The 23,234-nt window shown below is 40.6% G+C and overlaps 1 protein-coding gene across 5 annotated transcripts in view; it reads left to right on the top strand.

Annotated features, from left to right (window-relative positions):
* Positions 1-23,234, top strand: part of Rad18 (RAD18 E3 ubiquitin protein ligase) — a 97,806-nt gene that overhangs the window by 2,685 nt on the left and 71,887 nt on the right. For 2 of the 5 annotated variants that reach the window (XM_052719780.1, XM_052719779.1), the window contains exons 2-7: positions 358-439; positions 5,886-5,947; positions 7,084-7,154; positions 15,174-15,511; positions 17,144-17,243; positions 21,280-21,464. In XM_052719780.1, the coding sequence (XP_052575740.1) occupies positions 358-439; positions 5,886-5,947; positions 7,084-7,154; positions 15,174-15,511; positions 17,144-17,243; positions 21,280-21,464 (838 nt within the window). Of the gene's footprint in view, positions 1-357; positions 440-5,885; positions 5,948-7,083; positions 7,155-14,919; positions 15,038-15,173; positions 15,512-17,143; positions 17,244-21,279; positions 21,465-23,234 lie in introns of those variants that run through there. The other 3 variants (XM_052719783.1, XM_052719784.1, XM_052719781.1) reach the window with 3 other exon arrangements.

Here is a 23,234-nt window from a genome sequence, read left to right as displayed (position 1 = left end):
TTGATTTTAATTTGAATTTATTTTTATTTTATTTTATTATTTTTGTTTTTTCATGGCAAGGTTTCTCTGTGTAACAGCCCTTGGCTTTCTGGGAACTCGTTTTGTAGACCAGACTGGCCTCAAACTCAGAGAGATCTGAGTACTGGGATTAAAGGTGTGCACCACCACACCCAGCAAATTTAAATATTTGTGGGTTTTTTTTTTTTCCTCTATTTGTGATGATACTTTGCTGTTTCTCTGTAGTTAGATTTTGAGTAAGTGTGGAATTAATTTTAGGGGAATAGAGGGAAAGTTGTGTGCCAGGCATTGATCCTGCTGCTGATGTCTTGCTGATACACATGTGTTTTTATATTTCAGACAATAGATGATTTGCTTCGCTGTGGAATTTGCTTTGAGTATTTCAACATTGCAGTGATAATACCCCAGTGCTCTCACAACTGTAAGTACATTTTGTTTTGTGTTAGTAAAAGCCCAAGATAGCTTTCATTAATACTGAAGGTTCATTCACATGTTCATTTTTTATTTTTCATTCCTCTATCTTGTACTTTTAAGAAGGTCTATGTCATCACCTTGTCTTGAATATGGCAGTTTCTTGCAAAGTTCTTATATTTTTCTACCACCTCCCCTTTTGGATATTTTTATATGCCTTTTGTAGAATTTACAGCAGTAAGGATTTTGGTATCACTATATGGTTATTTGCTGAGTACTTTATAATGTTAAGCTTCGGGATGTTGTTTTTAGCAGGATGACAGATAAATGGTTCAACCACTTGGTTTGGAATTATAAATCTTAAACTTCAAAACAATAGGAATGCAGATGCTTTTCAACATGGGATTATTGTAAACTTGTCAGGAGTTGAATATACTGTTAAGTGAAAATTTTGTTAATGCACCCAAGCTATTTCCTGTTGTAGCACAGAACAGGTAGAATGAACTGACCTCCTGACCTACTGGCTGATGGGGTGCTGTGCCTACTACCTCTACCCAGCATTTCAGAAGTATTGTACTGCATATTGCTAGTGGAAGGTTGTGGTGGGGAGCAGGACAGAGGAATTCGAAATGTAAAATGTGGTTTCTATGGAGTGAATACCGTTTTTGTATTCTGGGACGGTTAGAAAATTGTCCAGCTGTCATAATTCAAGGACCATCTAGGTTCCCTCAGAATTCTCTCATTGAAGAGTATTGCAGATCGTCTTCTCACTTAGCAGCTGTGGGAGACTTAAAAGAGTAGTGCAGTAGCATTGCTTATCTTCTTTATTAGAAATATGTTTTAAATGCTTAGGGATAAGCTTATTCTTTTCTCTTATTTGTTAGGTGATGTGGATTTAATCCTCAAACATACTTAGGCAAGTGCTCTGCCACTCTCCTAAGTATTTTAATAGCTTAAGATTGTGGAGCTTCGTTAACCTGTCATTTAGGCCATCTAGTTTATTGAATACTTAGATTTATAATCTTTTTTGTTCCTCTGCTTTCAAGTTGATATTTGTCTTCGAAAGTTAAAAATCAGTTCAGTGTGGCTTTAAAAAAGATGGGGAAGAGCTTTGACAAAAAGTTCTATGATGTCATAATAAGGTGCTGGCAGATATCGGCTTTGTAGACACACCTCCACTTGACTCTTGAGTGCCACTTACCAAGTGGATGAATTTGTAATTATTGCTCAACTTTTCTCTAAATGTCAAAGTCTGTTGAGTAGTTTTTACTTCAGAAGATAGTTCTGAGAATTTATATGCAGAACTTGAGGCTGTGGGAGATGGTTTAGTGGGTAAAGTGAGGATATGAGTTCTGATCCCTACTACTCACATAAAAGCCAAGGGTTGTGGTGTACATCTATAGCCTTAGCGCTTGTGGACAGAGACAGATGAAATCCTGGGGCCTCACTTTAGTCAGCCTCCCTGGAAAACCAACAGTAACAATGTGAATTTCAGGTTCAAAGAAACCTTGTCTCAAAAAAGATGGAGGGTGATTGAGGAAGACACACAACATTGACATCCATATGTACATACCCAGGCAAGTGCTTCCACATATAATAGACATACCAAAAACAAACCCCCTCACTACTTGGCCCATTTTGAACTATCATTACTTTTCTATTGCTGTGATAAAACACCATGACAACTTATGGAAGGAAGGGTTTATTTGATGCATTTTCTGCCAGAGAGATAAGAGTCCATTACCATCACAGCAGGGCAGGGAATTGTGGCTGCAGGCAAGCTTGGCACTGGAGCTGGAGACTAGAGCCTAAGGGCTCACATCTCATACCATAACATGAAGTGGAGAGATGGAACTTGAAATTGACAGTGTCTTTAAACTCTCAAAGCCTGCTCCCAGTGACTAACTTCCTCCAGGAAGGCCACATTTCCTAAGCCTTCCTAAACAATGTCACCAACTAAGAACCAAGTATTTAAATGCCTGAGAAAATGGAGGAAATTTCTTTGAAACCACCACAATGGGTCTTTACAAATGATAGTTTTCTTCCAGGTAGAGTCATATGAATAGCCAAGATCAACTTTGGGAACTGTTTCTAAACATATTTTAATATCTTTACAAACAATAAAAATCATACATTAAAATGAGCATGTTCAATGAGTTCTGACAGATATGTCATATAACAAGTACAGTTAAGTTTCTTCATCAGATAAAGTTCTTCCCATTTCAGTTAATGCGGTCTTTGAAATACCCATAGATCTATCCATAGCTAGAGCTAACATGTGGTATTGTCTTGGATTGATAGGATTGATGGCTCTGAATCCTAGTTATTTATTGATTGCTGCTCCTTAAACATTCCAGGATTCATCACTGTAAATGACTTTATTCTGTTTCACTCTGCTTGTTTTTTTTTGGAAACAAGCAATAAACACTATGTTTGCATTTAGTTATTAAAGTTTGAATGAGTTAAGAAGCAGCTTAGTTAAACTAGACCCAAAGTCACTGTGTTGTTATTCCAGATGAGAGTCACAAAGTTATGCAGAGCTGCGCTCCTGGACATTCTGGAGTGCTGGTCCTTAGTTGATTGGATGGTGTTTTCTTATCAGCTAAAAATAATTATTAAATTTTTGTTAAATCAATATGATTTAAAGTGATGTGTGTGTGTGTGTGTTTTATGACCCACATCCACTGAATTAATATAAGTGAGAGTAGAGTTTAAATTAAAAGCAGTAACCTTCCCTGTAGGTGCCTGAGCTCAGCAGCAGCCGTGTTTAGCAATTTGGGACTTAAAATATTGCCTGGGAAACTTCTTATTGTGTGTCTTAATTACTTTTCTGTTTCTGTAATAAAACACCATGACCAAGGCAACTTATAAAAGAAAGAGATTATTTGGGTTTACAGTTTCAGAGGGTTAGAGTCCATGACAGTCGTGGTGGGAAGTGTGGCAATAGGCAGGCAGCATGGTGCTGGGGCAGTAGCTGAGAGGTCACATCTTAATCCACAACCACAAGGCAGGGAGAGCTAACCAGGAATTCTGTGAGTCTTTTGACACTTCAAAGTCCACCCCTAGTGACACACCTCCTTGAACAAGGCCACACTTTCTAATCCTTCCCTAACTGTTCCACCAAGTAGAGACCTAGTATTCAAATATATGAGCCAGTGGGGCCATTTTCATTCAAATCACCACATTCCAGTAACTGGCCTCCATAGGTTTGTGGCCATATAATAATGCAAAATGCATTTTGTCAAGCTTCAAAAGTCCCCATAGTTTTTCAATCTCAAAACAATTTAAAAGTAGGAAGTCTCTTTTGAAACTCAAGGCAGTATTTTAATTGTAACTTCTTGTAAACTCAAAATCAAAAAGCAAATTACATAATTCTAATGTATAGTGGCATAGAATATACCTTTCCATTCCAACATGGAGGAAGAGGAGCACAGTGAGGAAATACTGGACCAACAGAAGACTGAAACCCAGCAGGACAAACTCTGGAGCCCCTAGCTCTGTCTGATGTCAGAGGATTGAGATGGTTCTTCCCCTCCTGCTTTGCTGACTGCAGCACACTCTTTGCTCTTGGGCTGGTTCCACATACTCCCTATGTACAACTCTCCTTGGCAGATATCCCAAGGCTCTGGTACCTCTAACATCTTGGGGTCTCCAACACAATCCAGGCTTCACTGTCACAGCTTCATGCAATAGCCTTTCAGGACCTCCATGCTGGGACTCCCCTGCCGAAAGCCTGACCTCAGTGGCTTTATTTAGCCGTGGAGGAAGATTCCACAACCACTTTTCTTGTGTATCCTCATGACTTGAAAGCAAGAATCATGTTGATAACATTGCCAAGTTTTACTGCCCAGTTGGGGTAGAGCCTCGCCCCCTCCTTGAGTTACATTTGGAGAAGTTTTCCTTTGTTTTCAGCAGCAGAAAATTCCTCAGGCATTTCCTAGCTGGATGGGGTCTCACCCTGAGGGCACCCCCCCCCCTTTATTCTGTTGTATAGCAGGTCTTCGTTAATCTTCTCATCTCTTTCAGCACAATCCTTGGCTCTGACATTAAATTTTCTGTTCTTCTTTTTCTTCCCAAACTACATTTTTTTCCCCCACTTGCTCTTTTTCATTGTAGACCTGCATAAGAGTGATTACTAAGAACCATTGGACAGGGTTAGTATTCAACTGTCTTAAAATCTCTTCTACCAAGGAAATTAATCCATTATTTTCAATTTAAGTCAAGTGTGGAAAATAGCCACATTCTTTGCCAAAATTATCACAAGACTCTTTTCTATCCCAGTTGCTAATATTGTTCCCCTCTGAAACCTTTTGAGCTGGGCCTTCTTAGTCCACGTGCTCTTATCTCTGCCATCTTCCAAGCTCCGACTAGGATGGCCCGTTAAGCCCCACTTCAACTGCTTTCCTAGTCCAGAGTCTAAGTCTTCCACATTCCTCCAAAAGATAGCATGCTCAGGTCTGTCAGAATAATCCCACTCCTGGTACCAACTTTCAGAAATTTCCAGCAACTGTTGGTCATACTTCAGATGTTCTCTTTGGTGCTGGCTTCAGTACAGGTTTCTTTTCTGGCTCCTGGGTGCTTTCTGCTTGGGGACTCTCCTCCCTGTAGAGCTGCCTGTCTAGTTTTTTTGGGGAGGGGTAGTAGTTTAGCCTGTGACTTTGTTTTTCTGATGGATCTGAGGAGAGTTTTTGGTTTTTCAGGTTGTTCACAAATGAATGGCAACTGCAGCTTCTTTGCAATGCCCAGAAGAGCTCTACCTGTTTTCTGCCTGTCCTTGGCCATATGTCCCTTCCTTTTCCCCCTTGGGGTACTGTTGTTGGAGCTGGCAATACTTTATTTGTGAATACTTGCATCATCAAAATCATACTGTTTTTGCTTCCTCAACTTAATTCAGCTGAACTTAGGCTTGGGGTAGAGGAGTCACTACTGGGGTATTATCTATTACACCAGATAGTTTTCTTTGGGAGTGCATTTGACGCTGCTGCCTCAGCTATGAAGAATTTAGTAGATACTTAGTTCCTGCTTGACTTGTAATATAGTTGTCCTGTGCTTTGTTGGCTCTAAAAAACCTTAGCCCTGTGTGTTGTTTTGGCATCTGTTAAGTGTAGGGTGGTGGGCATCACAGGGTTAGGATGTGGGTATCTGGCACATGTGTAAAATAAGCCTAGGGCTTCTATGTGTTCCCGTGGCTCATACATGGAGCAAAGAGGGAGTGGTGTGTGCTTACAGAGTTGTGAGAGCTTAGAAATGCACTGCACTAGATGCGTTTCCTTTCCTTAACAATGCTTTTAGTTACATGTATAGATACTTGTGGAGCAAGAAGGCCCTAGAAACTTAAAACTATAATGATATAATGATAGAAGTACTCTAGTCTTAGGCCAAAATTTTGTTAAAAGTCAGATTCCTACATTACCGAATAGTGTAACTTCCTGTGTTACATTTTGTGTCTTTTTCAGATTGTTCTCTCTGTATAAGAAAATTTTTGTCCTATAAAACACAGTGTCCAACTTGTTGTGTGGTAAGTTTTTATTTTCTTTTTAAAAATTTTGTTGATTGGGGCAAGTTTTTTGCTTTCTGTGTCCACAGAAATGCATGGGATCATATGTAGTCCTGAATTAAGCCACTTGACTGTTTCCAGGAAAGACTTCTGAAGTATACATAAGAGACTTGGGTTTTGTTCTACTTCTCATCAGAATTTTTTATACCCTAAATGTATTTTGTGAAGTAAAAGGCTATATAGTACTCCTTGACTCCTATAATTTATGTTTTTATGGTTCCTAACTTTTTATAATTTCTCACTTTGGATGAAAACTACTGGTGGGACTCTTTGTTTGTGAAGGACTGGTGTTCATGTTTGTAGAGGAGGCAAGAGTTTCATGACAACTGGGCTCACCCAAGCCTCCCTGGACTCTTACCACCCTCCCAGACCAGCCCGTCAGAACAAATAACAGCAAGTGTTTTTCTTGAGGTGAGGACAGGTAGAGAGGGAGATGGAATGGGAAATTAAACCTGTGTTTGGGGAGAGAAAGAAGAGACACGCTCTCTTGAACAGGACACTGCCAGGAGCTGGAGGTATGACCATGGTGTCAGGATGTCTGTAAACTGTTTCCCTGTGCCATAAACAGTGCAGTTGCCTCCAGCCTCGGAGGTCTTGGCCACTGCTGTGCTGCCTTTGTTCAGCTGGACTGAGCACCAAGGCGAACCAGATAGCATCTATGCTGCAGTGCTGGATGGTGTTTTTGTAGTTTTGAGTTCTTATTTTTAACCTTCTTTGAACACTTAATGCCTCTTGCAGTGTTATTACTTAGAAACTCCTCTCTTCTCTTTCTGAGTAATTTGGGGAAAGCTAGAGTTTTGGTATTTTGAAGAAAAATCCTTGCTCATGTTAAGTTTTGTCTTAATTGATGCAGAGTAAATAGCAGATAGTTTTAACATGCTTTTGAGAGCTGTTATCAGGCTTCCAGTTAGCAGGTCCTGATTCACTGGCTAAAGTTCTGCGTTAGTATGAGATGAATTCACTTTATTTTGAGGCTTTCCTGGAAGACTAGTGGGACAGAGAGCTCCAGGAAGACAGGTCAGACATTTTCAAAAGCAAGATTGTGACAAATTAATTACTGTTTTTGACCTTTTCCATCTGTTGTTTCTCTTTTCTAGACAGTAACAGAACCAGACCTGAGAAATAATCGCCTTTTAGATGAACTGGTAAAAAGCATGAATTTTGCACGGTATGATTCAGTTTTGTGACTAACCCCTAACCGCCTTTGCGCTTTGTGTGCACCTCCTCCCCATCCCCGTTCAGTTAGGGAGTGCAGGGTTGCATCCTGGAGTGGAAGAAGGGACGTGATGATAGCCACTGCACACATGCGAGGCTCTAATATGGAGTCATAGGGTCTTCTCTATGTGACAGAAAGTCTCCGCTTCTGAACAATGAAGAGTCAAAGTGTAGCTAAATTGGCTCTTTACTCATAGTTGGTGTTGTATTGCTACTGGGGTGTTAGGCTTTGAGGCTTTTTAGTGGACAGCACGAGAGAATATATGTGTTTATGCAGTTGTGTATACTAACACTTTCGTGTACACATACCTGTAATTGGTTCTGTTTGTATGTTTTAACCTATTAATCAGATTTACTCAGCATGTATAATATGGTATGCTGTGTGAGACATGCAACTGCTTCTCTGTAAAGTTCTCATATATAGCTTTGCTCCTTCACTGTCAAATGCATGAATGTGTGAATACGAGTTTGGTTACCCAAAGGGGTATAAAAAGGCATGTTTTACCAAACATGTCTGACATTGTTTTAATCATGTTATTAGTTCACATGTCCGTATATAGAACTTGTTGGCTTGTTGGAACATTCTTGGAGATACTTTACTTTGCTTCTAAAAATATCATCAGACTGCCATTAGAATTGTACATTTATTCATTTTCCTAATGCTCATTCCAGTAACTCTAGTTAGCTGTTTCCTTAGTGAGGCCACAGAAAGATGGTGTATTTTTCTAGATTAAGAAACTACGTGGTTCTCTGATTCTCCTGTTGAAGTAATTGCTTTCTTATTGTAGTCTCTTGTCTATTAATACTTTTTTTTTTTTGCAGGGGGGAGGGATATGTGTGGATGTGACATGTGTGCTTGTTAACATAGTTACACTTGCATGTGTGTGAGGGTATGGAAGCTGGAGATCAGTATTGGGTGTCTGTCTTTGACCACTCCCCACATTTTTGGGGAGTGTTTCTCACTGACTTGAAGTTCGAAAATTTAGGTAGGCGGACTAGCTAATAAGTTTCAGGGGTCTGCCTGTCTCTGCCTGGCCAGCCCCAACTTTTTATGGGGGTCCTGGGGCTAACTCAGGTCATCTTGCTTCCACCAAAGTCACTTAATGACTGAGCCGTCTCTTCAGCTTGTGTGTCTGTATTTGAAGCTCCCCGATGGGCTCTTGTCATTCTCCTGTGCTTGCTTTCTTGGCATTACCATTGTTACCGTCATCCTTGAGGTGCACATTTCTTGGAAGTTCACCATGTGCAGTGCTATGGTACGTCATCTGCAGAATGAATAGGGATGAAATAGAAGTTAATCGATATCATTACTTGTTTGAACTCTGGTTTAAGATTGATGAGGGAAGAACTTTAATCTTATGATGAAAATGTGAGGTATTTATATTGCTTGTTGATTTTATTTCTTGTCTTTCTCATCTGCCATTACCATTTCACATGCCATTTTGATTTTTAAAAATTTAATATTCTAAATTGAATAATAGGAAGATATGGGAAATAATTTAAGAGGTTTCAGATAAGGATGATATGGATCTTTTACATTTTTATTTTTATTTTACATTTACATTACATTACATTGACCTTTTGGCATTCATTTTCAAAGAACACACTTTTTCTTGGCTCGTTTTAAATGTTCTTAGCCAGGTGTGGTAGCTCACCTTCATTCTACCATTTGGGAAGCTGAGGTAAGAGGATCATGGGTTTGAGGCTAGCTTGGGTTACATAACAAGACCCTGTGTTTTAGGGAAGACATTTTTAATCTTCTGTTTTGAAGAAAAGTTTAGTTAGATTTTTTTGTTGTGTTTTTGTAAAGAGAGCATTATTCCTGCCCTAAGTGGTAAAGTATTATTTTTTTTTAATAGAGGTCAGTCTCCATTTATAGTATTGGTTTTATGAATTGTTTGGGTTGGTCAAGTTTGGAGCTTTCTTTTGGTACTCCATATGTAAGAATATACACATTTTAGTCCGACCTCTCCCCAAGGCAGTTGATGGTTCTTAGGGAATGAGGAGTCCTTTTCTTTTCTTTCTTTCTTATTTTGGAGGTAGAGTTTCTCTGTGTAGTCCTGGCTGTCCTGGAACCTGGAGATCTGCCTGCCTCTGCCTCCAGTGCTAGTATTAAAGGCATGCACCACTACCACCTGGCAAGAAGTCATTTTCTTTACTGAGGTAGCCATTGGTAAGCCTTCTCTGTTCTAGTAAGTAAACCCAGACCTATTCTCATGCATGCAACCCCAAGTAAATTCAGTAGGTCAAAACAAAACAGAAGACATGAAAGTAGGAAGATAGGACCAGGGCTTGTTGGGAAGAAGAGTTCCGAGGGAATGGGGGGAGGGTAATAGAGGGCAAGGGAGGTGAATACGGTCAGAGTACAGTTTTATATGTTTGAAATTGTCAGAGAATTTACAAGAACATTTTAGATAACAATTACAGCAGATAATGCTCTTAGCATCTTACAAGCAGGATGTGAGTTCCCCTGTGGTTGTGGTTGTGTTGTCATTGATAACATGCTGGCTTTACATTCAGGTGGCACTGGGCTCCAGTCCTGGTTCTCTAGTTATGATAACAATCAAGAGCTTTACCCTTTTGACCTCTGTGTCTTCATCTGAAAAGATAAATGATGCTGTTGATGGGATTACAGATGAGAGTTATATGAAGGTCTTTTCCATAGTACTTAGTACATAGGAATCCAAAACCAGATTTCTGTCACTACTGTGCATTTCCATCTCACACATTGATTCTTGTTTGATTCTTAGCACCCACATGGCAGCTCACAAAGGTCTCTAACTCCAGTTCCAGGAGACTCAATTCCTTCTTCTGGCCTCTGCAGGCACTGCATACACACAGATACATGTAGGTAAAAACTCATACATGTAAAATGAAAAAAGACAAAAAGAATGCTTTAGCGACCTCTGTCTTCTTCATCAGATGGCTCTAAGCTGCTGTTTGTGTGTTTCAGATTAGAGCAAACACTTGCAGGGACTCCAGTGGTGTAGATAAATTCATTATATGGCCTTAATGACTTATGCACCTAGAGACATATTGTGAGTTTTGATTCTTGGCCACATTCTACATTCTAAAGAGATGAGGTTACTTGTGTAGTTAACAAGTCAGCAAGCTCCTCTATACTTGCTGAGTCACAGTTATTATATTCAGAGCAAGATGCCCTGTGGCGGGCTGTTTTGTGGCTCTGCCAGCTGTCTGAGATCTAATCGGTATGCTTTCCAACTAGATGACTTGATGACTTGGACCTGGGACTTTATTTACCCATTTGTATAATAAACGGCTGATTCCTTTCTGATAGTCTTTCCAGCTCTAAAAGTCCATAGTCTGTCCTTGAGATAGCTGAGTGCCTGCGATAATGCTGTTAGGTTCTGCAGTGCCAGACCACTTTGATAAGGATTCAAGAGAAAGTGACCGGTTCCGTTTAAATGCAAACATCAATTGGGAAGTTAGCATTTTCACTCAACTTACTTTAGTGTATATAAATTACAAAATGTTTCTTGGTTTTAGATGGTCTCTCTTTTCGTGTTTCTCAAGTCTTCAAACAGACTTTTCTTCCACATTTCAGACTCCTGTCAACAGCTTATCTCATATTTATCCTTGAGCCTCCTAAGAGCAAATAATGCTTAACATGTGCAGAGGGGATTGCTGATGCTCTTCTCTGTTCCATACCTGCTCTGATGATTGCTGTGACTCTGTGAACAGCAGCACTGGTGTGTGTGTGTGTGTGTGTGTGTGTGTGTGTGTGTGTGTGTGTGTGTGTGTGTGTGTGTTGGACGTGTGTGCCATGGTATGTGTATGGAGGTGTTGTGGAATATTAGTTGAAGATGTGTTACATTCATTTATGCCATGGAATATTTGTTTAATCATGCAAAGATGTGTTGCATTCTTTTATGTTGCATTTGTTTAACTCTATGAAGCTGTTTGTTACTTCGCCTGTCTAAAACACCTGATTGGTCTCCTAAAGAACTGAATTGCCAGTAGCTAGGCAGGAGAGAGAAATGGGGAAGGGGGGCTGGCAGGCAGAGAGAATAAATAGAAAGAGAGAGAGAGAAAAGAGAGGAGCAAGAAAAGGAAAAGGAGAGGAGGACATCAGGGGCCAGCCACCAGCTACACAGCCAGGCATGGAATAAGAAGGAAAGAAAAGATATACAGAAATGGAGAAAGGTAAAAGCCCAGAGGCAAAAGGTAGATAGGATAATTTCAGTTAAGAAAAGCTGGATAGAAATAAGCCAAGCTAAGACTGGGCATTTATAAGAAAGAATAAGTCTCTGTGATTATTTGGGAGCTGGGTGGCAGGTCCCCCAAAGAGTAAAGAGTTAAAACAAACAAACAAACAAACAAACAAAAACCCAACAACGTGGAGATCAAAGGACAACCATCAATATGATTCTTTGCTTTTCCACTTTGTTTGAGATGAGATCTCTTTGTCACTGCATAAACAGCCTAGCTGGCCCCTGAGCTTCTGGAATTTGTCTTGTGTCTGCCTCTCATCTCTCCACAGGGGCACCCTGGGATTGCAGGTGTTGTGTTACTACATCTGGCTTTTATATGACTTCTGGGGACCCAAACTCAGGTTGTAGAGCTTGTATGGTGAGCACTTTTACCTACTGTCTGCTCAGCCCTGCACTGAAACTATCCTTTTAACTACTTTAGCTAAAGACTTTGGTGTCTCTCTGAACTTGCTTTTATTACCACTTAATTTGTTAATCCATTAATAAGTCCCACTGGCTGTATCTTCACAATGCTTCCCAAGGCTGAGTCTTTGATCTCCTTACTATCTAGAATCTGGTCCAAGTCAGTGCCATCCTACTGGACCGTGACCATTTCCTAATTGTATTCTTACTTTTACTTAGGCTCTCCTAAAATCCTTCCTGATGGTAGTAACTAAAGTGATTCCTTTAAAGCAAAAAGTCGGGTCATGTGTAAAGCCATTTAGTGGCAATTCCTTGTGTTAGGCAGTTTTACAGTGTGATAATAAAGTGCCCAAGCTGTGCACCTTATAAAGAGAAAAGATGACTTTGGTCCTTGTGGAGCTTCCAGTCCAAGATTGGGAGGTCTTCTGGGCTTACGTCTTTGGTGAGGATGGTACGTCACAGTGAAAGGACATTTTGGAGCAAGTGCTTGCATTCCAGGTGAGAGACAGAAGATGAGGACTGTGCCCATAGTCCTGGGTTAGGACATGCTCCAGTGCTTGCATTCCAGGTGAGAGACAGAAGATGAGGACTGTGCCCATAGTCCTGGGTTAGGACATGCTCCAGTGGCCTTAAGGACCTCCCATCGTGACCTACCTCTTAAATTAGATCCACAGCAACCCCCAGACTAATACCATTGAACACTCAGGCCTCCAGGGAGCATTTAACATCCAGATGGTTGAATTCTCCATCTCACTGGAGCAGGAGCCCAAGTCCTTTCTGAGTTAGTCCTCTGGTTGCCTGCCGTCTTGCTTCCTCTCAGCCTTCATGTTTGCCCTTTATTCAGTTGCAAGCCTTCTTGTTTCTCCGCTATGTTGCTTTTAGGCCTAGACTTTGTGCTTGCTGTTCTTTGTAGGTGAACCAGTGTCTTCCCAGGTGGCTGCCTGGCTAAGACCCACTTTCTCTGAACTCTGTTGTCATAAGTTACCTTCTTAGGGAGGCTTTCTGACCAGCTATAAAGAACCCTTACCTCATCTTCTCATGCTTGGCTGCATTTTTTTTTTATTTTGGTTTAATTTAGTTTAGCTTTTCTTGCGTGGGGCTGGCACCCTGAGCCTTCCATATGCTAGGGAATCTCTCTACCACTGAGCTGTTTTCTTAGCCCTTTGGCTCCATTGTATTATTACTTTTCACATAGGTTGTATAAGCCTGTTCTTTCCCCCTTATTTTATAACTTTCAAGAGTATAGGATTTGCTTTCTATTGTGCTTCTCTGGCAAGAGTAGGTGGTACTGGAATAAGTTAATGGATTTTAATTTTAGCCCTGAGAATAGTTTATTGTGACCTTGCTGCTACTGTCTGCCATAGTCTTTATTGGCATGCCTTGAAATAAGAGAGCCATTTGGAATTGAATTCATTTGAATTGTGGAAGAAAGGCAAAAATTATCACTAGTATGCTGAGAGGATCAGTGGTGTCTCATCTGCGGTTGAATACTGTCTCCTCTCTTTGTCATTACGAGAGGAAGGCTTTTTTCCCAGAACCTTCTTTGTACTAAATCAGAGACTGGAAGGAAAAGAGACTACTGAAGAGGATGGTTCTGTGTGTGTGTGTGTGTGTGTGTGTGTGTGTGTGTGTGTGTGTGTTTTCAATTTCTGTTTCTTCTCTAAGACCAAGGTCCTTAGGTGTTTGTTTTAGTCTTCCTGCTTTTCCCTCCCTCCAACTTCCTCCTCTTCCGTCTTCCCTTCTTTCCCCATCTCCCTCCTCTTGTCTGATCTCTCTCCCTCCTTTTCTTGGTTTTTGTTAGACATGGCATCACTGTGTACCTGAAATTGGGCTTGAATTAGAATCTTATGCTTCAGCCTCCGGAATGCTGAGATATAGGCACACGCCATCACCCTTAGCTTAGTTTTTCTTTATTTTTAGTCTTTGTTGTTTTAATTGTGGAAGAATTTAAATATATTTGAAAGTAGAGAAGATAGTATAATGAACCCACCCTCTTTCCTACTTGTACCTAACCTTTCCTGTGGGAGTGAAAATTTTTCTTTCTCTTTTTGTAGTTTTTATGCTTATCCCTGGCCCCTGTTTTTGTTCTTACCTTTGGCTCAGGACATTTTCTGCAGTTTTAAGAGAGATGGTGGTGGTAGACATCTGTGTCTGGTCAGTCGTGGGGGAGATGTCTCATTTGCTATCACTAATGATTGATACTAGCGAATTGTTGTTTTTTAAGTAACATTTTATCAGATTGAGTTCTAGTCCTGCCAGGGCTGCATAGTGAGACCCTGCACAGAAAGAAAAGAAGAGAGAAGAGGAAGGAGGGAGGGAGGTAAACAAAGAAGCAGAGCTTTGATAAACCCAGACAGGCAGGAAAGGAAAACTATACTCCAGTAGTCTTTCACAAGCAGTCACAAAAATCATTGGCGAAATAGTAAAACCTAGGCATAAAAATTTAAGATACATTGAAAAATCAACTAATGTAACTATATTAGCAAAATAAAGTAGAAAAATGTGTCTAATCATAATCAATGCAGAAAATGCATTTGATACAATTCGGTACTAATTCATTGTAAAAATAAACCTCTCATCTGTTTCTTTTGAATATTTTATGGCTTGATTAGTAGCTATTTTCTTTTTTCTTTGTGAAGATTGGGGACCAAATGTTGTAGAAGCTGCAAAACCTTTCTTTGATTTTGAACAAAAGTGTATTTTGTTCTGACAAGCAATTAAATTATCAGCTCTTGTTCCATTAAAGGTTGGTGCAATGTAGTATTAGATTCTATTTTAATTTTACACACACATGTATACATGCATACACATGAGTTTTACACATATAGAAGTAAACACACATATGCATGAGTGCACATTTGTGTAAACACACATTCTGTGCACACAACGTGGTCCCCTTTGCTGAGGTACAGCCTCTGAGACATCTCACCACTATCCCCATGGTCTTCATAAGAGTATTTCCCCTTTGGCTGGGCTAAGCTAAACATCTTTCCAGCACTGGCCGCTGGCATCTGTTTACCCATGTCTGTTTCCTACCAGACCCCTGTGGGTTTTTGTTTTTTTTTCTTCCTTGTATACCCTGGAGATGATTGCAGATGGGTGAGAAGAAAAGTTTCTTTCTTGTAGCTCCCACATGCCAAGCACCCTGTATCCCTAGTCCTCATCACCTCTGCCCAGAATTGTGCGCTCCTCTTTCTAGACGGTGAGTTTGGTTGTGATTGTGGCATAAATTCTGTGTTTCAGAGAAACAAGGGTTAATTGGGAAGATCCCATTTATAATGTCTAATTTGACATCTTAATTTCCCATCTTTTTTCCCTCCTTTGGTATGTGTTTCAAGGACTCGCCTGTTGCAGTTTGCTTTAGAGTCACCACCCATATCTCCCGTGTCTTCCACCTCAAAGAAAGTTGCTGTTAAAGTACATAATACTGAAGCCATCAGACATCCTGTCAAACAGGGGAACAGGCTAATGGACAAGTTTCTGGTTAGAGAAACTGGTGAGTGTGTAGCAGACTTGTTGGGAAAAGAAAACGACAGGAAATTCAGCCCTCACAAAGAGATAAGCACCTCTGCTGAGATTAAAGAGACAAGTCTGGTTGGAAAGGCGGTACTTGGCCCCTCGGATGCTAATGGTCCTGTGACACCCTCTACATCCACCATGAAGCTGGATACTAAAGGTAGGAAGTCATTTTTATGTATGCCTTTTCAAACTTAAGGAAATCTCATTCATTGGTGTAAGATTAATAGGCAGTACTTTTGAGGGGAAGTAAGAGGGATAGACCAGGTTTCACCTTACCATGCCTCAGACATTGATGCAGTCAGTGCTTAGAGGTAGGTTTCTTGTCTTTTTCATAGAATAGGAATCAGGAGATTCTTGCAAAAGTGAAATAGTTTAATAGTTAATGCTTCTCAGGGTAGCTTTCTGTTTTTAGGTTGGAACCCTCTCACCTCCAGTTCCAGTTAACTTTTTTTTTCTTTTTTCTTTGAGACAGGGTTTCTCTGTGTAGTTTTGGAGCCTGTCCTGGAACACACTCTATAGACCAGGCTGGCCTCGAACTCACAGAGATCTGCCCAGCTCTGCCTCCCAGTGCTGGGATTAAAGGCGTGCACCACCAACCACCACCCGGCCATCCATCCAGTTAACTCTTAAAGAGGCCTCCATTTTATACTACTGGTTGAACATTTCCTTGATGCTCTGCCTGTAGCTGAATGCCTTTTGGCATATGACATGTGCTTCAGTGACCCTGCCTTATTTCCTAGCTCTCCCTCCCAGAATGTCTCTGAAGCCAAGTTGTTATCTCACTCTTCCTATAGTGCACCCATAGACTGGCAGAGTAAGTGGAAACCAGAGCTGGTGTGCCACCTGTTTGGGAAATACAAGTTTACTAGAACACACTCTCCTCCTTGGTTTACATATTGTCTCTGATGTTTTCATGCTGCATTGGTGCAGTGGCCTAATGGTGACAGAGCCAGGATTATGGTGTGAAGGGTGATCTGGAGAGCCCACAACCAATCTCTATGACTCCATTTTTTACTAGGAATGTGTGTCTTTAGCAAACCCATACAACCCACAGTTGAACGCCAGTAGTGTTTGTGAGGATTTTTGTTTGTTTTTCGATGTTTTTAGCTTCACAGGGACATGTTTTCAACTCTTGTAGAATTTTTTTTTTCCCAAATGAAATCTTAGAATGAATCATAACATATAAAATAGATACAATTCTCTGTGTTCTATTAAAAATCGGAGTAGGGAGCCTAGAAAGTGTGGCCACAAGTCTCCCTTCTTTGGCCACTGCTTTTTACCTGTGGTACCTCCATATTCACTGCATCTCCACAAAACTGCATCGTTAATAAGGCATACCTGGCCCAGGAGCAGGGAGGGTCAGTAGGTTCAGCCAGATTGCACCAAGCCAGCCAGGCCTTGGTTTTATCATTGTTGTAACTTCGTTACAGAGTTGTTGAGATTGCTTCTGTCCTGTGTAAGATGGTCCTAGGGCCTGGAAAAACTCAGCATTATGGTTTGCTGGTACCTTGGTAGAAAAGTTACAACTTCCAAACTAACTTGCAGTCTCTAGGCCTAGGATTCTGATTATGTGACTTCCCACAAAGTAGCTAGTTACTAGTAACCTGTTTGTCTGTTCTTCTTGCTCTTGTGGGTTTTTCTAAGAGTAGATTATCTGAGATTCTGTCTTTTCTCTTAATTTTACCCTTTCTCTGGCTAACAAAGTCTCTCTCTCTCTCTCTCTCTCTCTCTCTCTCTCTCTCTCTCTCTCTCTCTCTCTCCCTCTCTCTCTCTCTCTTTTTAAATGCAGTGTCTTGTCCTGTTTGTGGGGTCAGCATTCCAGAAAATCACATCAATAAGCATTTAGACAGTTGCTTGTCACGTGAAGAGAAGAAGGAGAGCCTCAGAAGGTAAGAAAGCTGGGCTTAGCCGCTGCCCTGCTTTGGCTGGGTGCTTCTGTGGGCTTAGCCGCTGCCCTGCTTTGGCTGGGTGCTTCTGTGGGCTTAGCCGCTGCCCTGCTTTGGCTGGGTGCTTCTGTGGGCTTAGCCGCTGCCCTGCTTTGGCTGGGTGCTTCTGTGCTTTGTAGACATGCATCAAACTAGGACTCCTTTTGTCCTGGTGACTAGTACTCCTGTTTCCTTTACTGCTTCATTTTCTCTTTAAAAACTGGTTCCTTTGCCATCCCCTCACTCTTGTTCCTTCTTCAGCTCACACTCTGCCATATGTCAGTAGTGGATCAGTGCTTTAGAGAAACTACACACTTAGAATCACTTGTCTTTTTTTTTTTTTTTTTTGAGACAGAGTTTCTCAGTGTAGCCCTGGCTCTCCTGGAACTCACTCTGTAGACCAGACTGGCCTCGAACTCACAGAGATCTGCCTAGGTATGCACCACCACCACCAGGCTAATTCACTTATCTTTTAAACTTACTTTCTTTTTAGAATTCTCAAACTGTCATGTAAAGGCCTTGCCCCCCAAAAGCAAAAGACAGCTTGAATTTGGAACATATAAAATCTTTCATTAATTCTTAGGATGTTTTAATATTTTAAATAAAATCTTTAAATTTAATATTTTAAATATTAATTTAAATCAAACTTATTCTATATTTATCTCTCTGTCTGTATTTATGTGGTACTGAGAATTAAGTCCAAAGCCTACTACCTAGTGAGCTTCAAAAATCAGTTTTTGAATAGGCTGTTCTAGTAACATATGTAAAAATGATACAGAAGAATATTTTTGGCTCAGTATGGTGGTATATGCCTGCAATCCTACCATTCAGGAGGCTGAGGCAGGAGAATCAAGGGTAACATAGACTGCTGAAAAGTAGGTCAGCCCAAGCTGCATGGTGACATTCCAGCCCCACGACCTTATTTCCTCCTTCCTTGCCAGAGAGTGTATGGACGGTAATGATCTTCTCTCTTCCAAAACACCAAGAGATGGTATTACTAATAAATTGTGAGGTCAGTATTTGTACCTAAACTACTTTGCTACTTTGCGTCCTTTGTGTATCAAAGTCACCAAATCTAAAACTAGTCCACTTTGTGTGTTCAGGAGTGATGTTTTAATTGAAGTTAAATTGCAGGGCTTCAGGAATCTGGCTGGTAGAGAAAATAAGGAAGCAGAAGTGTTGTGTTTGAGTCTAGTGATGGTAGAGAGATGTGGTTGGGAGAGGCATGGGCAGCAAGGTTAAGGGCAGAGTTTATTTTTAGAGGTAGGGTACAGGCCTCAATCTTCTGCCATTGTCAGATAATAAGTAGAACAGTGATGAGCACAGCAAATGAAGTTGGGGAAAGGTGGAGAGAGTAGGTGGAATCGAGAGAGCTGTGGAAAAGAGGAGGCTGGCGATGGTAGTAGTGATGCCTGGAAAGTCGGAGGAGGGGAATGATTGGCTCTTCTGTTTTGAAGAGATTCTCCCCAAAGCCTTCTCTCCAAAGACAGGACCATCTTACTGATTTAATTATGAAAAGTACAAAGGTGCCACTCAATTTTTATGAGTAAGTTTGGAGTGAATGCAGGTTTCAAGGGACAGGCTGTACTGGTGTAACTTACAAAGGCTGACATTGAAGTGTGACGATGTGTTGCTAACTCACAGCACAAGCTGTCCTTGACTCCAAGCCTGAGCAGTCCTGTGCTCACAAGGACTGCCTTCTTGTACCCACAAGTTTGTTGATGGGAATAGAATTTAGATGTTTATGTCGCTTAGTGAGGGGGAATTTGGAGTAACACAAATCAGTAGCTCCCTGGATGACTTCGAGGCCATCAGTATCTCATGACTTGCTTTTTTCCTTCTGTTTCTCCTCAGAGAATGAGTCGGAAGTAGAAAAGCTGAATATTTTCTTCCTGGAGAGTAAGAAATTGGCACTGATAATCTTGTTTAGATTGTTCTCTTTCTAGACATATCTGTTGTATTCTTCTAATACTTTGAGCTCTGTTCAGTGGTGGTCCAAATCTGGCTGCACAGAGAGCCCTGCCAGTTGGTCCTCAGTACAACTTAGAACTGTATCACTCTTAGCAGATTGAAGGTGCTGAGAAGTCCTCCACTCAGGTAGCTGCTGGAGTTTGTTGTGTTTCATAACTCCTGATTTTTTTTTTACTCCAAGGTGGTGTTTTTTTTGTTTTTATTTTATTTTTTTGTTTTGTTTTTGTCCTCACAAGTCCTTTTCTACAAAATTGTTCAGGCACACTTAGGGAAACACGGAGCTAAATCTTTTTGGTTATATCCTGGCCTGGGTTTTGGTCACCTAAGAGTCTCTGTGTCTTACAGTCTCTTCTTACAACACTAAAATGTCAACTGCTGGGTGTGGCTGCTAGCTCTTACCCCACTCTATGTGGAACTGTCAGTTGGTTCAGAGTACAGCTCTTTCTATTGAAGTCCTGGTTCTGAGACTCTGACATGTGATTCAGCTTCAGAGTCAGCATAGACTCTGTGCTATGTCAGTGTCATGTGATGCTTGGGGAACTGCTTCTTTGGCTTCATAATGTCAAATTCTGTGTTTTATTTTAATTTTATATGCATTGGTATTTTGCCTGCATGTATGTCTGTGTGAGGATGTCAGAAGCCCTGGAACTGGAGTTACAGACAGGTGTGAGCTGCCATGTGGGTGCTGGGAATTGAACCTGGGTCCCCTGGAAGAACAGCCAGCCAGTGCTCTTAACTGCTGAGCCATCTCTCCAGCCCCCATAGATTCAAATTCTTGACAGAGATGGTTGATATCTGGTGTTGCTTTCATTGTGAATGCCAGTGGACACTACAAATCTTTGTTAGAATTTCATAGTCATAAATGTAATTGTCTGTCCTTGATAAAATAAATGTTTTAGTTAGAGACTTAATGAATTGTTCCTCCTTTTGTGCTTGTCATAAACACTGCAAAATGATTCAGTTGAACTTCCTACTGTGATTTTATTTTACCATAATGTCAGCAATCTTGTAGAGCCCAATTGGATGACATTATAAGAAGAATGGTTTGGGAAAAATATACTCTGTTGAGGTTTGCAGGTCTTTTTATAATTAAGTAGTTATTTCTGGCTTTCAGGCTTTACTAACAGAGCATGAAAGAGATTTAGCCAGAAAATGATCCTTGTGCGAGTAGAACTGTTTTATCTATACTTGACTGTAATAGTGCTCTCAGTATGACCTTTGGACTACAGCCTCAGATTTACCTTAGGAAACTGGAAAGTAAAGATTTTCAGTTTCCACTTCAGGCCTGCACCATGTGGCTGCGTGCTGCAGAGAAAGCATCTGCATTTAAAACACACTGTCCTGGTAGTTCTGAGGTCCCTGAAGTTTGGGAAGCACAGCTTTTTTGAACTCTCCATGCTTACCTTTTAAAAAATTTTTTACTTTAAGCCCTGTTACCCTTAAGATCTTACTAATTTGCTGTTGTTATTTTGAAATGATTGCAATTGTAAAGACCACTTTGAAAACTGCTTATTATGTACTTAATTGCCCATAGGGCTGAACCTCTAGTCAGAATGCATATACTGACATCCTTGCCCATCTAGCTTCGTTTGTGTGGGTGTGGATAGGCATGTTCATGTGTAGGGGGTGTATGTGTATGTTAGCATGTGTGTGAAAGACAGAGGTCAATCCTGGGTATCATACTCAGGAGTGTATTCTACCTTGTTCTTTGAGGCAGAGTCTCTCAATGGGACTTGGCCTTGCTGGTTAGTTAGGCTATCTGGCTAGCAAGCTCTAGGGATGCCCTTGTTTTCACATCCCGAACTTTTTATATGGATGCCAGAGGTCAAACTCATGCTTGTGAAGCAAGCACTTCATTGACTAAACTAAGAGGATCTCCCTATCCTCTTCTTTTTTATCTTAATGGCTCAACTATTTTTCTAGTCAGCCAGGTGTTATGAAGGTAAATTACTCTTTTATTGAGACTGTTTGATAATTCACAATAATCCTCAGATCTCTTTCTCTCTCTCTATCTCTCTTTCCATTTTAGTTCTGCTCACAAAAGGAAGCCGCTGCCCAAAACTGTGTATAACTTGCTCTCTGACCGTGATTTAAAGAAAAAGATGAAACAGCATGGATTATCTATTCAAGGAAACAAACAGCAACTTATTAAAAGGCACCAAGAATTTGTACACATGTACAATGCCCAGTGTGATGCTTTGCATCCTAAATCAGGTAAAGTAATACATTTGTGCTCATCTTTGGATAAAGCAAGTATGTAGCTCAGAGATTATAAGGAAGAATTTTCATAAGTACCTTTTTGGCAGTAGTTGAGATATGCAAATGAATTTTTTCGAGAGCTACCTGGAGAACACTATGCTAAGACCATCTTCTTCTCAGGTGGTCTCATAGCCTCAGTTCCCTTTGCAGAGGAATCACTTTTGCCAGTTTTTTGAGTATCTTTCCAGAGATGGCTTGGTGGTAAAATGATCTAGAGTCCTGCAGTCCTACTACTTTATGCTGAGTGACTGTGAACAAGTCACATCTCTGTACTTTAGTTTTCTCATCTATAAAATGAGGATTATAATCCTACATGTTGTATAATGTCTTTGAGGTGGTAGGATGCATCCAAACTATCTAGTACAGTACCTCAGCAAGTTCTTAGAACTCCATGGATGTTTCCATTATGATTATTATACACAAACAGGCATCCTTAGTTGTTAGTGATTCATAAAAATGTCAGTATCCTCCATGTAGTTTTCACTTGACCATGCATACATTTTGGAGTTCTTTATAGGTAAGAACTCCAAAATTTAGAATTGCTTTATGTTTGAAAAAATGAAGACTGATATGAAAAAAACAGAAAAGTGCATGTGTTACGTTAAATTTTCATTAAGTGAAAATGCTTCCTAGATTATGGTCAATATTCTAGAATCTCCTTCCTCCCAGTCTGGTTGTCTCCATACATCTGACCACTGTCTATTCACTCTGCCTCCTTGAGCTAAATGAGTTGGGTAATAGCCACAAGTTTATCCCTAGTTTCAGTGACTTCATGGTTAAAGCTCTTTTTTTGCTACACTACATTTCTGTCCACTACTTTACGCAGGCTCAAGCCCCTTTTCTTTTCAAATTGTACACTTTTTATTATTTTTCTGTTCTGTTTTTTGTGAATTAGGATAAGTGTATTGAGCAGTAGCCATGCTATAGCTTGAATGTTACACTATTACAGGATTTCTTCCACCAAACAAATTAGTTCATTACTTTTTAATTTAGCCTCACTGAAATAGTCAAGACGTGGGCGGAATGCAGTCAGATTCTTTGATAGAGTATAACACAAATGGCCTCTACTCTTGTCCTAGTTCTTTGTAGAGCTCTTACCCTCTGAAGCCTCTTGAGTACTTCATTGTCCACATCTTCATTGTCCACATCTCAGCATTCTGGTCTTCCTCTTTTCTACCACAATGGCCTTTTAGGCTGTACTTAGAGTATTCGAGGACTCTAGCCTGCAGCCTCACACTCTTCGAAAGCCCTTCTTCATGTTACTTCCAAAGGCCTGTGACTTGCATGGCCAGGTTTTTCACAATTGACTTCATTTTCTGTACTGATGTTTTGTTTTTGTTTTTCAAGACAGGGTTTCTCTGTATAGCCCTAGTTGTCCTGGAACTCGCTCTGTAGACCAGGCTGGTCTTGAACTTAGAGATCCACCTGCCTCTGCCTCCCAAGAGCTGGCATTATTAAAGGTGTGCACCACCAAGCTCAGCTTGTTCTGTACTACTTTTTTTTTTTTTTGTATCGGTTATTTTTCTTATAGGTGTGACCAAATACCCGAGAAGAAGCAACTTCAAGAAGGGAAGATTTATTTTGACTGATTGAGGTGACACATGAGTGGGAAGGCATGGCAAAGTTTATGATTCTGAGTGTGCAGCTGAGACTCTTACCATCTCAGTGTGCCAGGAAGCAAAAAAATGGGAGTGCTGGCATTCTGTAGAAACAGCCTGCAATTGG

Source organism: Peromyscus californicus, unplaced genomic scaffold, assembly GCF_007827085.1.
Source record: "Peromyscus californicus insignis strain IS unplaced genomic scaffold, ASM782708v3 Scaffold_6__1_contigs__length_162567912, whole genome shotgun sequence".
In the NCBI taxonomy this organism is placed as follows: Eukaryota; Metazoa; Chordata; class Mammalia; order Rodentia; family Cricetidae; genus Peromyscus; species Peromyscus californicus.
The sequence above is the reverse complement of the archived record's forward strand: the minus strand, read 5'-3'. Positions and strand labels throughout refer to the sequence as shown.